We start from the raw sequence: 16,183 nt of genomic DNA, 5'->3' as shown, positions 1-16,183 counted from the left end.
CTCATAATGAGACGTGGGAAGCGTATGTAGTCTACTGTAGTTAAAAGCACGGCATACAGTGGAAATGTGGACCCTCCATCGAATGCAGGTACAACAGTTCCGCACCGAGCAGCCAAGGGTTCCCTGGGATGTCAGGTCGTGGAGAACCGTTCCCGCACGTTAGAGCAACGCGGTGGCAACAAGATATGCTCTCGAACAGCGAACGCCCACGTTCACCTTCTCATGCAAAAATGCCTGCACACCGTCACACATCCCGTCTCATGCAGTGCCCGAGTAATGTGGAGATGATGCCAGCGTCGTTGGCGCCTTCCATTGGCTCGTCGGCGGAATCGCAGAAAAAGCAAGGGCGACCCGCATTTCCGAACTGGGTGAGAGCTGGCCGCCCTATGCGGAGCGAGCGCACCCTGCATCGAGTACGGTCAAGGAAGCAGGCGCGTCCGACAGCGCAGCTTTTTTTGACGTGTACATCAAACGCTCTCCCACCTTAAACAGCTCGTCGGGAAGTCCATCCAGCTGCTTGCCTTGGTCTTCTTCAGGTCTTTGTTGATTCAGTCTATTTCCCGATCTCTTTTCCCATTGCGACAGCACTGCGCAGAATGGCCGATGTCTCCGAGCCAGAGGTAGTATCTGATGCCGCCCCAGCATCGGCAGCCGACGTGCTATCGGGCTCCGAAGCTCCCGTGACCGACCACGAGGGACTGTCGACGGACGCAGAGAAAGCATCGCCGAAGGCCGCGAAGACGTCCTCAGTAGCGTCCCGGGTAAAGGCCATGGAAAACGCAAAGCCGGGCTCACGCACCTCCGCGCCGCCCGTCAAGAAGCCTACAACAACCAGCGCGGCTCGTGCTACGGCTAGCTCAGCGACGGCGAGCAAGACGTCTCCGTCCACAGCTGTGAAGAGTAGTTTGAGCAAGCCCCCGACCCGGCCGACGACCACATCATCGGCAGCTCGCCCGTCCACCACAACCACAAGTGCCAATGGGTTGAATAAGCGTATGAGTACTGCATCGACGTCCTCGACGGATGGTTCGAAGCCTCGTACTTCACTTGCGGCATCAAAGAGCAGCGTGACAAGCCCAACGAAAGCTCGCTCTTCGACCGTGGCTCCTGCGGCAACAGCCTCAGCTGCAAGGACCACTACTCGACCTTCGGCAGCATCAGCAACTAGATCTTCCATGGCACCGCCTGCAAAGCCAGCTTCTGCTACAGCACGAGCAACGCCTAGCTCCGCGACAAGCGCAACTAAACGAGCGTCGATTTCTAAGCCTGCTCCTCCCGCCGACGCATCTGCGAGTGTTGCCGAAGCTGAGTCGTTGAAAGTTCAGATTCAGGAGCTAGAGCAAAAGGCGGCAGAACTTGAGAGTCAACTTGCTGCTGCAAAAGAGGAGGCCTCCAAAGTTGAAGAATTGCAGGCCAGCCTTGACAAGGCGACAGCCGATGTCGAGGCGCTAAAGTCGCAACTGGCAGATGCAACTGCATCTTTAGAGTCTGGTTCTGCAAAGTCTGCGGATGAATTGGCTGCCCTACAGAAGACTGTTGACGATCTTCAATCTGAGTTGGGTACGGCAAGAAATGCATCCTCGGAGCAAGCCGAAGGGCTCAACAACACGATCGCAGAGCTCCAAGCGCAGCTCGCGACCGCAAAAGATGGCGAAAAAGGACTTGCTTCACAGATTGAAGCTCTTCAGTCTGAGCTTGTAGCTACCAAGCAGTCTCATGCTGATGCCAGTTCATCCCTCGCATCACTTCAGGAGGAATTGGCCGCTGCTAAGCAAGCGTCATCATCCCAACTTGAGGCCCTTCAAACAGAATTGGCAGCTGCTAGACAGGCATCTGGTGACAGCGCCTCCAAGATTGATGAACTCCAGGCTCAAGTAGCAGCTGCCAGCCAAAACGAAACCGCCTTTGGAAGTCAGATATCTGCACTACAGGAAGAGCTAGCAGAGGCCAAGCAACTCCATGCAGATGCTATTGCTCGTATTGGTGAACTCGAACAGGCTCACGCCGTAGCACTGGAACAAGCCAAGTCTGTTGGCTCTTCAGAAATAGCTGCTCTTCAGGACAAGATCAAAATCTTGACTGAAGAACTGGAATCCGCAAAAGCAGCTCACAATTCGACTATTTCGGACTTGCAATCAAAGCATGACAAGGAACTGGAAGATCTTAAGTCCAACCATACTTCAGCTCTCGAAGCATCTAAGGCTGCTGGATCTTCTGAAATTTCGACCTTGCAAGAGCAAATTGCTGCCCTTACAGCTGAGCTGGAGTCGGCGAAGGCGTTATACACAAAATCTGCAAATGAGTCAGCCAAGGAAATGGAAGATCTGAAGGCTGCTCATACCATTGCTTTGGAAGAAGCGAAGGCTGCTGGAAGTGCCAGTCTCCAGGCTCAACATGAAGTAAGTGATGAACCCTCCGAATGTGCAATGAAGGTTGGAGGAGATCAAAGTTGTGACATTTGTCACCCAATTGCGAAATTTAAAGTACAGGCTAAAAACTGACGTTTTTTAAGGCTGCCTTACAAGAGCTCGAATCCAAGCACGCAGATGCAAGCGCCACAGCCGCAAAAGAACTTGAGGACCTAAAAGCTGCACATGCTGAAGTTGCCGCTCAACATGCGAAGACCATCTCGGAGCTCGAGAGCAAGCACTCAGCTGTCCTTGCCGAATTAGAAGCCAAGCATGCAGCTGCACTTCAAGCTGCAAGCGACACGTCTGAGTTGCAAGCTCAACATGCCGCAGCTCTGAATGACGAAAGGGCTGCAAGAGCCAAGGAGCTTTCGGACCTACAGGCAAGTCATGAGGTATGTCTTTTTCGTTAATTGCACCGTTTATAACCTGAGGTCATGTTGTCAACCAAGACCTTCTCGTGCTGGCCCAATTCTCGTTCTCTGCCACTACAATCCAAAAGCAGGCAAAGGGCACAAGCTGACATGCGTAGGCTGCCATCAAAGAGCTCGAAATCAAGCATGCGAATGCACTAGAAGAAGCCAGAAGCTCCAGCTCCAAGGAGGTTTCCAGCCTGCAAGCCGCGTTAGAAGAGTCAAAGACTTCATTTGCGTCCCGAATTTCTGAACTAGAGGCCGCACATAGCACAGCAATCAAGGAGCTTGAGGATAAACACGCCGCGGCATTGGCTGCTGCTGGAGATACGTCTGAATTGCAAGCTCAACATGCTGCAGCAATCAAGGAACTCGAAACTAAGCATGCTGCAGCTCTCGAGGAGGCTGCTGCTAGTACGCAATCCGTCATTGCTGATTTTGAGGCCAAACACGCCGAGGCGCTAGCTGCAGGATCCGAAAACACGTCGAAGCTCGAGGCAACTATTTCGCAGCTGAAGTCAGATCTTGAGGCTCTTCAACATGAGCACACAGCAATAAAGGAGGCGCATTCAAAAGAACTCAGCATTCTGCAAGAGACTCATGCGGCTGAGATTGCCAAGCTCAAGTCCAGTTCCGATGATATGGATGCCATTCAGCAGACCAATGCTCTGTTGAAAGAACAGATAGAATCAATGTCAGCTGCTCATGCAGATGCGCTCAGCAAGCTCGAGGAAAAGTACAAGACAGCTCTGAGTGAAAGTGAGTCAAAGAGCGCGAAGGAGCTCGAATCGGTTGTAGCATCTCACATGGACAATCTCCGCGTTCTTGAAGCTAAGCTGGCCCAAACAGAGGAGAAGGCTCAGAGTATGGAGTCTTTCGTAAAAGAGCTTAAAGATGAACTCGAATCAGGTAAAATTGACAAAGCAGAACTCGAAGCTAAGCTTTCTGCCGCAGAAGCTGCTGCGAAGGAGTCTGCGGTGTCGCTGGCGCAGTCGAAGGCTGAACTTGCAAAGATCGCGGAGGAACTTAAGGCCAAAGACAATGAGCTTAAGGTGGCCAAGGAAGCCGAAGAACATCTCAGTGAACAGGTTATCAAGAACGCCGAACTTCAGTCCGAGAACCAGGAGCTCAAAGCTCGTCTTGTTAAACTTGAGGAGTCCATGAAAATTCTTGAGGGTGCGCCCGCGAAGTCGAGCCCTGGCCTGAAGCAAAGCAAACATGCCCCCGAACCAGCCGAAGGTAGTGGTGCGTCCGTCTCCAGTCCTGTTGAAGGCAGTGTGAGCCTCCCTCCCTAGCAAATGTTCTGCTGTAGTGTTTGTCTGTTTCATGGACGCGCTGCATGAGACGGCTTGTTTGGACGGGTCGTCCTTTGTATTGCCCTCCTCATGTCATGTATTCGGATCATTGGACTTATGCTGATTGATCTTCTTTTAGTTGGAGATGATGCAAAGCCAGCTGAAGGCACTTGAGGAACTTGACAACCAGTGGGGCACAGAAAATGAACGCATCCACGATACGGTGTCTGAATGGCATACCAAGACTGCCTGAACTTGTCCAGCGCCTCCTTTCACACCGTTTTCGAAGATTACTTCGTAATCGACCTCCTGGCTGCCCAAATATCAGCAAATCTCTTACATAAACTTGTCGTTACCGCCATATTTCCCCAAAGTGTGTTTGGCCAAATTGCCTTTCAGATACCCCTATTGCTTGCCACCTTCAGCGTATGCGTCCTTAACCGCGCTTATCGATCAAAAACGGAGAGGAGGTTTGAATATTTCGAAGATTTGTGGATTGTGGATAGTTATGATTGGAGTGTCCTCGTGTTCCACGTTTGATTTGGTACGTAGGCTGAGAGTCGTTGACAGCAGCAAGGTAGCTCAATACGATCGCGCTAATAGGACTTTTCCTGGTTTACCACAATTGCTTTCAGTCGCCTGAATATTAAACTTTCGTCCTCAGAATATTGGAGAGATAAGGTCTATGATGCATAGAGGTTGCAGACCACTTCAGTTTTATTTGGCTGAGTTTGTAAAACAAAAACGCTCACCCATGAGCCAGACCGTGTCCGGCAGCTAAACATGCAAACGTAGATACGTCGTTTCTGATCATGGGATTTCTTGCAGCCAGCCCATATCTCTAACAGTCCCACATTGCCTTACATGGCGGCTGCGTCATCCAGTTCACACATCGATTCCGCTGAGAAAGCACATATAAGCATCGAACCTATATCAAATCGGAAACATGAGCCTACTTATTGAAATATCAAATTTTGGGTACACTAGCTGCGGCCCTTACTCAAACTCTATCCGTGCACAACACAACCTGGGCCTCCGTGATAATCTCGTGGGACGCGTACGTGTTGATGTCTGTTCTCAACGAGAAAAGGCTCACGCTTGCCGAGCCGCATAAGAGCAGCGAGGTGATTATTCAAGAAGCACACTGTACAGACAATGCTACTGGATGCCATTTATTGGGGCCGGAGTATGATTTTCTCATTGATAGCAAGACAGGCAAGGCCTTCAAGCGCCAGGTTGTTGACTGTACAGACGTTTCCGTAATGTATTTCTGCATGCGGGAAATATTTGGAGACAAATTGGTTGTGTGGGAGATTTCTTTAGAAGGTGGATAGAATGGACAGAGAGCATCCCAAGCGAGTGGACAAGCATACAATGGTGCAGAATGGACTGAACGAGTTGTGCGGGAATGCCTGATATATCCTGATATATCCTTGTTCAATTAACCTATGTTAGACGTTTCGCTGGTTTTTTTTTTTTTTTTTTTTTTTTTTTTTTTTTTTTTTTTTTTTTGCTCGCTGTGTAGCATTTTAAACATTTTAATACACTCGTCTTTAACTAGCCTTAAGAACTTCAATTGTTACTGTCTTTAAAACTGCCATTGCGGACAGCTTTCCAATCGTATGCGTTGTCGCCCTCGTCGCAAGATTCCAGTGAGACATTGCGTCATGTGACTCAAAGTGCCCTTGCCCCGAAGTTGAGTCGTGAATCTTCCGTACCTCCGCATGCAGAGCGCTAGGTGGAAGTCGTGCTTCCAAAACCTCATGCTATGAAAAAAATTCAGGAAATATTTCAGGATCCCTCTCATCCTACAGTCTATAGTATCTGGATTTTTATTTGATGGAAGAACACACCCCTCCAGAAGGGCTTAATGCAGGACTCGCTTCGGCATCTGCGCGTCTACCGAAGCGCAGGAGAGTTGACGTTGCTTGCAACGCGTGTCGGCAGCGGAAATCTCGCGTAATTAACGTGAACTCGTAACCTACACATTTTGAAGGCTAAAGTTGTAATAGTGTGACGGTGTGAGGCCAGTTTGCTCAGCATGCTCCCGCCTTTCTCTGCAATGCATGTTTGAGCAAATCACACCCCCAGAGTCCGGGAAGACTGCAGAAAAGAGACCGTAAGGACGCCTGTCCGGGATCTTGAAGATGTCTATTTGCTTACAAGATTTGGTGTCGAAGAACGTACGAGGAGTTAAGTCGCAAAGTTAAAGAATTGGAGGCAAGACTTAACTCTCGTGCAACGACTGGTTCCCATGCGATCGATACCCCTGCTCCATCGGCCACAGAGGAGCACGTTGAGCGTTTGCCAGTCGAGGATGAAGCAACTGTGGACGAGTTAGCGACTCAAGTCTTTAACGAGCTCCCGGAGCGAAATATCGGCTACTTCGGCGCCGCATCCAACCATGCCTTTGTGCGTACGCTTTCCGCGGCCTTTGCGTACCAAATACCACTTATGGTCCAGTCTCAGCAGCACGTAAGTCGCAATCCCGGCCAGTATCATTCAAATTCTTCGTTTCGTTCGCCTAGCCCTTCACCAGAGCAGACACGGAGGCGTCGGGATGCGCACAGAATCGTTGAGCCGTTTGTGGTCCCGCAAGAACAGGAACTGGTAGAATTGTTGAATCATTTTTTTATTACGACCGGTGCTGTGCTGCCATTTGTGGAGAAGAGCGCCTTTCTTCCGCTGACGAAAGATGCGGTATGGCGAACGACGAGATCGGGTCGCGCTCTACTGAATATCATCTGCGCACATGCATCGCTAACTGTAAATCCTACTAATGCTGAAGACTTCTACGATAGAGCAGTAGTGTTGTTGGAGGCGTATACTCTTCATGGAGCCAGTTTAGAACTTAGTAAGTAGTAGAACGTCGCCCAGATTTTTCATTTCGACTGCTAGCACACTAGCGTAAAGATCAACTGGTTGACCACTTGTGTCACTTACTTGCCGTAATGCTTCAGAAATACTAACATTAGTGTCTGATTATAGTTCAAGCTTTGCTGCTACTTTGCAGCTTCCAGCAGAACACCCAACGCTCAACAATAAGCTGGACATATCATGCACTAGCAGTCAAAACAGCTATCCAACAAGGCCTGCATGCGCCCAGCTCATACGAAGTACATGGGGCGCAGATGCGAGAGCTACGTAAAAGGCTCTGGTTTGGCGTCATCAATCAGGATAGGCTTCTCAGCACCAGCTTTGGTCGCCCGTGTTTAATACCAGCAGAACACGTCCAAGTTATGGCCCCAACACACGAAGCCTTGGCTATGGAGCAAATGCCATCCTTCTCTAAACATCATCACGAAGGCTTGTTGTACTTCAACTTTTTAACGTAAGCTGTCTTCAATGTGCTACGGCTTACTGCTACTAATACGTCCTCCAAGTTCGCTACAAGCTTTTCGATACGAAGCTCTTGTAAAGATTTACGACTATAACATCTCCATGAAGTCGTCAACCGATGCAAAAGAACTTGCAGTGAGCCGACTGAAACTAATTTGTGAACTCGAGACGTGGCGTTCAAATTGTGCGTTACACTTCGATCTTCCTTCGTCCAACGAAGTCCAAACTTGGTCTTCACAGCTTTGCAATTCGAACAGGTTTCGGATACTCCTGATGATCCAATTACATGCAGTCACCATGTTGATTAATGGCCCATTCCTACTGAATTGTTTGCAAACATGGGAAGCAGAAGCGAAGCTCACACCGAAGTCGAATCCACTTCTCGGAGCTCTGGTACAAATGTTGGAGCAAGACATAGAAGCGGCCAGCGAACTGCTCAAAGTTGTGTCACATCTAGTGAATCATGCGCCAAAGTTCATGTTATCCAATGCAGCATGGTGGATCTGCAATTTCAATGGTACGTTTAAGCGACCGCGTTGGCGGAGAATGCTAGTCCTGACCTGTGAGCGTAGCTTTTACAGCGTCTTTGCACCTTTTCGGGACAATGCTCATACTTTACCGGGTTTCCTTCTCAGCTCACATCACATCCATCGACACCTCCATGGTTCGAAAGACACTTGAATTTGGCCTTGAAGTGCTTGGTGCTGTTGGCCAGCAAAGCTTAATGAGCTTAAGAGGTCGGCACGCACTTCACAAATTTCTTCATGTTTTTGATTCTCTGAGTAATCTCATCCCGTTATTAAACCTCACCTTTATCCGCTAACAGCTTACAGCGTCGACTACGGAACAACATGCGGAGCATTCTAATCTGCAATCTAATGTGAAGACGTCGAGTGCACCAACTGAGCTGGGATTCGATGAATATTACGCGCAGCTGGTCTCACAATCCACAGCTGATTATTTTTCAATGCCTCATGCAAATGGAATGGATTTCATGAATGCCGACTTTGGATTAAATATCTTCAATTTTGGGTAATCTGCTAGTGACAATCAGAGGGCATGAAGGTCTTGCTGGCAATTCTCGTCTGATCTACTCCTTAATTACGCGCTTGCGACCACTCCATTGAATCGCGATGGTTGGAATTACGCTTCCGACAATAATCAGCGCTGTAGTGATTCCGCAACTACCATCGAGTCCAACAGTACGAAGCATTGGCGGAAACCCTGTCCAAAATTAGTATCATCAGCAGCAAAAAAGAATCAGCAACTTACAGAATGGACCAATAAATCCCCAGGTCTGCCTAACGAAAGTTATGAAAGTTCCCACGGATGAAGATTGCTTGGGATAGCAGTCAACCGCGTACGTCACAAGCACCGTGGTCACAATTTGCATGCCAGCTGCGGCTATGCCTGCACCAACGAGAGGAGTCACATTCCAATGCTGGCCGGCATTGTTCAGTTGCACCAGGAATACAATAATACCAACCGTAGCAAGGACGTAACCGGGGTAGCTAAGCCAAAGTCGATATTCCGGTTTGACATTGTGAACCTTCTTACGCCGCTGAGCCATCCATTGATCAGATGCAGAACCTCCAATTTGTTCCCCAATAAGAGTGCCGATGATTATGGCAATATTCTGCAGGCCAATCTGCTCTGCGTTGAAGCCGAACTGTTCAACAAAGAGCTGGGGAATTTCGATGGTGATGAACACTCCTGCGAGCAAGAAGACCATAGAGTACGAAAATGCAGGTATCATGACCCGCATCCGATATACAAATGTGAACGGTTTGATGAAGTCCCAAAGAGTCAGAGGAGTCGTGTCGATTCGTTTAAATTTGAAAAGCGAAGTAGGCGTCCGACCGGGTACGTAGCGCGTTTCGTGGCCAAAGATGAGATAGAGGAGGAATTGCACACCGTTCGTCTGCTCAACATCTTAGTGTCCTTAGTCAAAAGAATGACTTTTCTCGAGATCCTTACGATGGCTAGCACCCAATAGATCCATCTATATCCAACTCGGGTTGCAACAAATCCAAATATCAGAGGCGCTGTTGGCACACCAAGGCTGATCATCACAGTCCACATGCCCATATATCTCGCTCTTTGATGTTTGAAGAAACACTCTGAGACGACTGCGCTGCCTAGCGCACCAGCGGGACAGATAAAGAACGCGGTAATCGCTCGACACAATCCCATTGTTGCGTATGAGTGACATTTTGCACAGGCGACGTTGCCAATCAGACTCCCGACAAGCGAGATTAAGAAGATTGGGCGTCGACCGTAACGATCAGAAAGTGGTTTCCAAAAAACTGGAGCGCCACCAAGAATTGCTATAACAAGGGAAGTGAGATAGCTGGCGCGTTGTATGCTGACTCCAAGGTCAACTGCAATGTTGTGAAAGGCAGACTGTATTGATGCCGCCGTGAAAGTCGACATCAAGCCATGGAAGGCAACAAGAAGTAAATTGATAAGTTTCTTCGCTGAAGTTAGCTGAGCGATCTACGGAATCCAAGGGAACGCATATACTTTTGAAAGCCGCCAATTGTACGGGTTTGCATCATTCATATCAGGCAGTGGACTTAATTCAGCCGTGCCATGCCTCCGAATTAGATACTCGCGATGTTCGTCGGACAGAGACTCCACGCTTTGCTATTCTCTTCTCAGCATTACTGGCCGTAAGAGGGACGGGAACTCGACTACAGTAGCGTCAATGTGCTCCGCGGTTGGAGCGACCTTCTCTGGATCCATTTGTGGCCACGGGTGTTGTCAAGGCTGCCCTTGGGATTGGATCGCGAGATTGGTAATCCAATATGAGAGAATAAGAAGGAAAGAGATGTGAGACCAAGATCAACGGGATGTAAAGAGATTTATAGCAGATCAGCCTTGATTTTCTAAAGCTAGACTCCCAAAACCTGGGGAATAATGAAGGCACAGACGAATGGGGAATTACTGCTTGGCAGCCTTTGCGACGCGTCGCCGTGCGGGATGACGAATCGGAACGCAGCTACCCGAAAACCTTGTAGTTCCCCCTTGCCAACCCCTCAAAATCGGAAGTGCCGATAAGAGCTGTAAAAGAGGCCTGGTTTGTAGTTGAACTACTTCTAGCCGCTGGGAGATCTGCCGCTCAACCTGGCATGGATTAATGTCTTTAGTGAAGGCTGAAACAATAATCTGTGAGTACATGCGAGGGAATCTGATTTCGAATTCGGCAGAACCCCTCGTGACATAAAATGATTGCTATGTGCTCGGGGCATCAGGAAGCAGCCTTTACCCAATTCTAAGCTTGCTGCAAAGTCTTCATGCCTCATGTACCTAATTTGTTCCTTGCGTGATTGAAACCAGCCGCCAACAGACAGATGCATAATCCACTATGACGCCCGCGGGTAGTTCTGGGACTCCTCTCCTCTCCAATCGTCTTTGCCGGTTTAAACAAAGCACGAGTGTCCGTCTACAGCAAAATGATCCGGAAAGAAGGCGGCTTTCGGTCCCAGTGTATCTGAAAATCCATTTACCTTCGACTAGATGAAGGCTTTGAAGAAATAGTCGACATTGCCACTATATATCAAATGACGATCGCGACCCTCGGAAATATTCAAGTCTGTTTTGACGTCTTCGGGTGGGTGCCTGGACCTGCTTTTCGCGGCTCAACTTTCGTGACACTTGCTGAACAGCCACTAAGACTGTCGCGTCCTCCAGTTTTGGAGTTGTTCCATGTTTTACAAGACGCATAACGACGAAACATTCGCATGAAGGTGTCTAGCAAAGAAAGGCAGAAGCTTTATTTGGGTTGGGGTTCTACAGATAAGAATATGTCATGGTCGACATCCTAGGCTTGCTTGCCATAGACCTCAGTTCCTGACGGGCACCAGAGAAGGGACAGAAAGGCGGAAAGTGTTTCTCCCCATAATGAAACTGAAGGTCAGAAAGTAAGGGCCGGTAGACACTAAACGGAAGCACAAGTTATGCAATTCCTACTCCAATAGGATGGGTGAATACAGATCCAACTCAGTCGCCACTTGACGCAACCGCAGGAAAGAAACTGGGATGTGGAGGAGTATAGGCCGATGGCGCAGGCGCAGATTGCCGAAGAGACAAAGGGGGAGTCGCAGTGAGATCTTGGACGACACGATGGCATGGTGCGAGCAAGTGTGGGATATAAGAGATTGACTTGGAGTAAGAGAATGAGAGGGAAGGGAATGATGGTAGAACTGCGAGCATGTACTGTTTTACATTATATGAAGCCAAGGACGATAAAATACATATCTATTACAATACTTTATTTCTGACATCTGCTCACTGCTTTCTTACCGCAGTCGTGAACGCTGCACAACTGCTGTCAGAAGCGCTGCCGAGCTCGGCTAGCCAGCATTTCGACACGTATTAGAAGACATGAAATACTCATCCTGAGATATGCTCCAGATTTTTGCGTCAACACCTATCACTCACTATATGAAGTTTTTCTCAGAGCAATACGGCACCGAGACTGTATCTTTGGAAGCTATGGTTCTCGTGGTATGATACATCACCGGTTGCTAAATTCTGAAATGGCCGAGCACGTTGGTTGAAGCGATTACACGATCGAAAACATTCACAAAATCTTTGCGGAAATCTGGTCGGTTGGCGGGGCGCTATCACTCTCCAGATGCTGGAAGCACTACGTGATCACTTTGTCAAGATTCCATCCCACTACTCAGACGAGATGGTTGTCTTTCTGTGAGACAAATTTCGAGACGCAGACAACCACCTTGAGCATTCGAAGGGCTCTCGTTGCCCACGTTTACTTTTAGAACGTGTCTCGGCAGAGTGGAAGACAGCAAAATTCCGGTTGAAGGAAGATTTTGAATGCATGATTAATCGAATTATCATTTGTCTCCCTCGATGTACGTTGACGAATCTGGATGTGGTAACGCGTGGGTTTTTGATGAACACAATGGCCACCACTTGGCAAGGCTCCGGTGCAAGTATCCCGGTTACATCGCGACCAGCGTTGCCAGATGCTGCCAGTGTATGCTCAAGATGTTGTGGTCCCTTCACATGTTTTCCGTGACTCGATTGAAACGGTGATGTTTAAGGACTTCACTGCTGAGCTTCTTCAGCACTGCGGACCACGGTTGAAGCTCAAGTCCGTTCTTATGATGTAATATGCGTCGTTCCGTCGTGCTGAGAAGATTGCGCAGATGTGTGCAATTGCTGGTGTGAAATAGGTATATCTGCCAACGTACTCACCTGCTCTCAATCAGGTTGAGGAATTTTTTGCTGAGCTCAAAGGCTTTATCAAAGGTGACTGGGGCTATTTTGAAGATGATCCTAGTCAACGATTTGATTCTCTTACTTGAACTGTGTATCAAAGCTTTGGTGCGAAAGAGCGCAAGAATTCATTTTCAGCACGTTGATATGCACACAGACTTTTGTTGCAAGTGAACGAATGCCGTAGGCTATTCAACATGCTATCCAACCCTCCATCAGTCTGTTATTTCTTTCACATGCCGCGACTACCCTAGCGGGTCTTGATCCGGCAATAGAATTAATGCTCCTTCAAAACCACGTCCATGAAATCCTCGATATCCTGTAGGAATTCTACAGGTCGCTCAAGGGCCACGAAGTGTCCACCCTTATCAACATTAAGTGGGATGTCGTTGACCTGAGTAGTTGAGGGTTATTACTTACGTTCTCGTGCTGCCGATAGAAAACCAGACGGCCCTTCTTTTCCACAACTTTCTTAGGCCTTGGCGCAAGTTCATGCATGAACCATGAATAGCCGAAAGGCTTGTCATTAAATGGCTGAGAGAAGGGAGGCTTCACGAGAAAGGTGTCACGATAAGTATAGCTGCAGCGTGGAAAGCTGTCGGTGAACCAATACAGGGTCACGCCAGTCAATACCTCGTCAACGCTGACATGGTTCTCTGGCCACTCTAAAAACTTTTCCCCAATCCTTGAAACAATTAGCTATGCCAAAAGAGAGCCGGAAGAATGTGAGCTTTACCAAGCTAACAGAGCGAGAGGATTTGACGACATTACGGCTCCAATAGTAGCAGGTTAGGTGCTATTCATAATAGCAGCTCCCACTGTCGGCGTTTGAAAGCGCTCCTTGCTTCGCTGAACTGCCTTTCTCTCCATTTCCGTAAGATTCGGATCATTGACTTCAACTTGATCCAGACTAGGTAGCAAATTGACTGGGCCTTTTAGTGTTGTCTCGGCTTTATAAACTATTTTTAAACTTACGATGGGCTCCAATAACGGAATCATATGTCGTACCTAGAAGGGAAGCGATGAGGCATCCCACATCTCCTCCCTGTACAACATACTGATCAAAGCCGAGCATTTTGAGGGCATTGTTGATTATCCGTGCTGGATCTTCACCCACCCATGCTTGGTCCTGAGAGTGGCCCTGAACTAAGAGTATAGCCTGGCAGAGATGGTGCAATAAGATGAAAGGGCACTTCTGCTGGCTCATATTTATTCCTAACGAGATCAAGCATTGGTAAGAATTCGAGAAAGCTACCTGGCCAGCCGTGAAGAAGAACAATTGGAATGGCGTCCTCTTTTTCTGAGAAACATCCAAGCTGTTGTCGGCAAGCGATCGGTCATCTCGGATTATATCGAGGAGTTTCGTGACATACCATTTGCTCAAGTGCCGGGAAGATGGGAGCACTCGCGCCTGAGACATTGTTTACCGCGTGATGTTTTTGACGCTACGCAGCACGGGTAGGCCTTCATCTTGCACGCAAATGTTCGCGAGGACACGGACTTGGCTCATGACACAACGGGTTCTGATTACTCCCCAGTCCACGGTGTCCTACGCCTGGTAAAAGCGACACGCGAGCGTTTCAATCATACTTGCCTTACCCGGACGCTCGTCAGGACGAGTTCGAGTGCTTGAATCTTTTCATCGTACGTCCAAGTAAGGAGGCACTCGCAGAGCACAATATCGATGCTCAGACAACTCGATTGCCTGTGCTTATTTGGATTCACGGTGGTGGCTTTATTGGTGGCTCAGGCACGGATCCAGTGTCCGGCACGTAATCTGATATTGCGAGCTAACTTCAATGATATATCTGCTAATCTCAGCAAACAGATCCTTCACGGCTTGTCCTCCGTTCTCTCTCCGACAAAACTCCTATTATTGCCGTAAACATTAACTACCGTTTGGGCATTTTTGGCTTCTATGCTTCATCTAACATAATCAAGGCCCAAAGCGGCGACTCTCTCTTAAGGGCGTGAACTTTGGTCTCTACGATCAAAAACTTGCTCTAGTCCGGGTAAAGAATAACATTGCTGCTTTTGGAGGAGATGACACCAAGATTACAATCATGGGCTAATCCGCGGCCCGCCGGGGGAATTTCATGTCATCTTCACCTTCTCCAGGTGGAGTTAGGAGCGCAAAGACCGCTATTTCGGAAAGTTGGTTTGATGTCTGGGCCGGTTGGGGGTCTTGAATCGACATCGATGGTAAAGCCGACAAACGCTGGGCAAAACTCCGCCAATTGTGGTCAGTCTAAGCTGATGACCCAGTTGCTCGAGTGGACATGCTTAGGAGAATACCTGCTAAGGATCTGCTCAACAGCGTTTCAGACCTCGGATGGGTGCTCTTTCAGCTAGTCTTTGACGAATTGACCGTTAGAACAAGTAACTTGGGCTGTGGCGTTTCCGTACATCTTGGGCAGGACAGATTGGGCTATGAAACTAAGCCTTCTGAAGAAAGGATCCAAGTCCTGATGAGCGCAACAGCCGACGAGTTTAGAGGCTTTGCCCTGATGGCCAACTGGGATTACACCACATTCCTCTCTCACTTTATCTCGAGTTATCCCTCGGAAGCGGCGGCTGAGGAGGTTTTCAAGCATACAGTATTTCGCCTACGTCTTCTGATGAAGAACACTTTGAAGCTTTCTCCCAGTTTATATCTGATGCCACGATGATGCACAAGATATATCGTACAAGAGAATTCTTCAAGGCTCACCGTGGGAAACAAGCTCTGCTCCGTAGTCAGGACGCCAAGCGCGCAGGAATTCAGTACTACCATTTCGAAGTTGGCAATCCCTTCTCAGGCTCTATGAAAGGAATTGCTCACCACGGAGTTGACATGGTCTATGCATTCGGCACTTTTCACGACGCGCTGAAAAGGGCTGATCAAGGAATTTCGGAAGGTTACGTTAAGCCCGACCAAGCTCATGCAGAAGCTGGTGCTGGTGAACCTTCAATGATCATCGGAGATGCCGGCTATCTGAAGTCCAACATCGATCTCAGCTATGAGTTACAAGATAAGTTAATCGAATTTGTAGCTGAGGATTGCCAAGAGACCGACAAGCGCGCATATGTCGATGACATCGAGATTTTCTGTAACGATCGATCGATTCGCACAGAAAATTGGTCGACTTGTGAGAAGTGGATATCCAAGAGGAAAAAACTTGAAATTTTAGACAGAGATTATGATTCTATGAGAACTGCCACACGGAAACTAGTGGGGAGCGTTATCGGCATGGAATTATAGAGATTTAGGCCTGTACTGTAATAAACGGCCCATGTTCATTCTCCTAGTTGAAAATACACAGTTTTTACACTCGATATCTTGCTTCGTTGTTTGCTCTTGGGAGATTTGCGTGGTTCTCATGGGGACTGTTACACCGTCCTCCTCAGTTTAACTTAGTTGTACCTGGGTCGCAGCAGTGGCCTAGAAAATTTGGTGAGAAAAATTTCAATCATTGACACTTGGTACTTTTTCTTTTGAAGTCTT

At 48.3% G+C, this 16,183-nt stretch overlaps 6 protein-coding genes across 8 annotated transcripts; 3 read left to right on the top strand and 3 right to left on the bottom strand.

Moving 5' to 3' along the window:
* The first annotated feature begins 465 nt into the window (after positions 1 to 465).
* On the top strand, positions 466 to 4,943 carry PV09_04669. 3 transcript variants are annotated; one of them, XM_016358054.1, is made up of 4 exons: positions 466 to 2,399; positions 2,513 to 2,803; positions 2,941 to 4,066; positions 4,256 to 4,943. In XM_016358054.1, exons 1-4 carry the CDS (start codon positions 597 to 599, stop codon positions 4,288 to 4,290), a joined length of 3,255 nt encoding a protein of 1,084 aa, XP_016214256.1. In that variant the 5' UTR covers positions 466 to 596; the 3' UTR covers positions 4,291 to 4,943. The 3 variants fall into 3 exon arrangements, with proteins under 3 accessions (XP_016214256.1, XP_016214254.1, XP_016214255.1); XM_016358052.1 differs by having other exon boundaries at positions 2,941 to 4,098; XM_016358053.1 differs by having other exon boundaries at positions 2,941 to 4,943.
* Positions 4,944 to 5,854: 911 nt separating this feature from the next.
* On the top strand, positions 5,855 to 9,590 carry PV09_04668 (uncharacterized protein). Its single transcript, XM_016358051.1, has 7 exons — positions 5,855 to 6,075; positions 6,129 to 6,235; positions 6,297 to 6,970; positions 7,105 to 7,447; positions 7,500 to 7,972; positions 8,028 to 8,237; positions 8,289 to 9,590. Exons 1-7 carry the CDS (start codon positions 5,956 to 5,958, stop codon positions 8,489 to 8,491), a joined length of 2,130 nt encoding a protein of 709 aa, XP_016214253.1. The 5' UTR covers positions 5,855 to 5,955; the 3' UTR covers positions 8,492 to 9,590.
* On the bottom strand, positions 8,546 to 10,200 carry PV09_04667 (uncharacterized protein; the record flags this gene model as incomplete). The annotated part of the gene is made up of 5 exons (XM_016358050.1): positions 8,546 to 8,679; positions 8,728 to 9,376; positions 9,433 to 9,927; positions 9,979 to 10,101; positions 10,153 to 10,200. 5 exons carry the CDS (start codon positions 10,198 to 10,200, stop codon positions 8,546 to 8,548), a joined length of 1,449 nt encoding a protein of 482 aa, XP_016214252.1.
* Positions 10,201 to 12,976: 2,776 nt separating this feature from the next.
* On the bottom strand, positions 12,977 to 13,467 carry PV09_04666 (uncharacterized protein; the record flags this gene model as incomplete). Its single annotated transcript, XM_016358049.1, has 3 exons — positions 12,977 to 13,063; positions 13,120 to 13,384; positions 13,436 to 13,467. The coding sequence occupies 3 exons, from the start codon at positions 13,465 to 13,467 to the stop codon at positions 12,977 to 12,979; spliced, it is 384 nt and encodes a 127-aa protein (XP_016214251.1).
* Positions 13,468 to 13,488: 21 nt separating this feature from the next.
* Positions 13,489 to 14,119, bottom strand: PV09_04665 (uncharacterized protein; the record flags this gene model as incomplete). The annotated part of the gene is made up of 2 exons (XM_016358048.1): positions 13,489 to 13,625; positions 13,675 to 14,119. 2 exons carry the CDS (start codon positions 14,117 to 14,119, stop codon positions 13,489 to 13,491), a joined length of 582 nt encoding a protein of 193 aa, XP_016214250.1.
* An 859-nt stretch (positions 14,120 to 14,978) lies between these two features.
* On the top strand, positions 14,979 to 15,940 carry PV09_04664 (uncharacterized protein; the record flags this gene model as incomplete). The annotated part of the gene is made up of 2 exons (XM_016358047.1): positions 14,979 to 15,296; positions 15,347 to 15,940. 2 exons carry the CDS (start codon positions 14,979 to 14,981, stop codon positions 15,938 to 15,940), a joined length of 912 nt encoding a protein of 303 aa, XP_016214249.1.
* Between the last annotated feature and the right edge of the window lie 243 nt (positions 15,941 to 16,183).

This window comes from Verruconis gallopava, assembly GCF_000836295.1.
Source record: "Verruconis gallopava strain CBS 43764 unplaced genomic scaffold supercont1.13, whole genome shotgun sequence".
Lineage (NCBI taxonomy): Eukaryota > Fungi > Ascomycota > Dothideomycetes > Venturiales > Sympoventuriaceae > Verruconis > Verruconis gallopava.
This window is presented reverse-complemented; position numbering and strand designations above follow the sequence as displayed.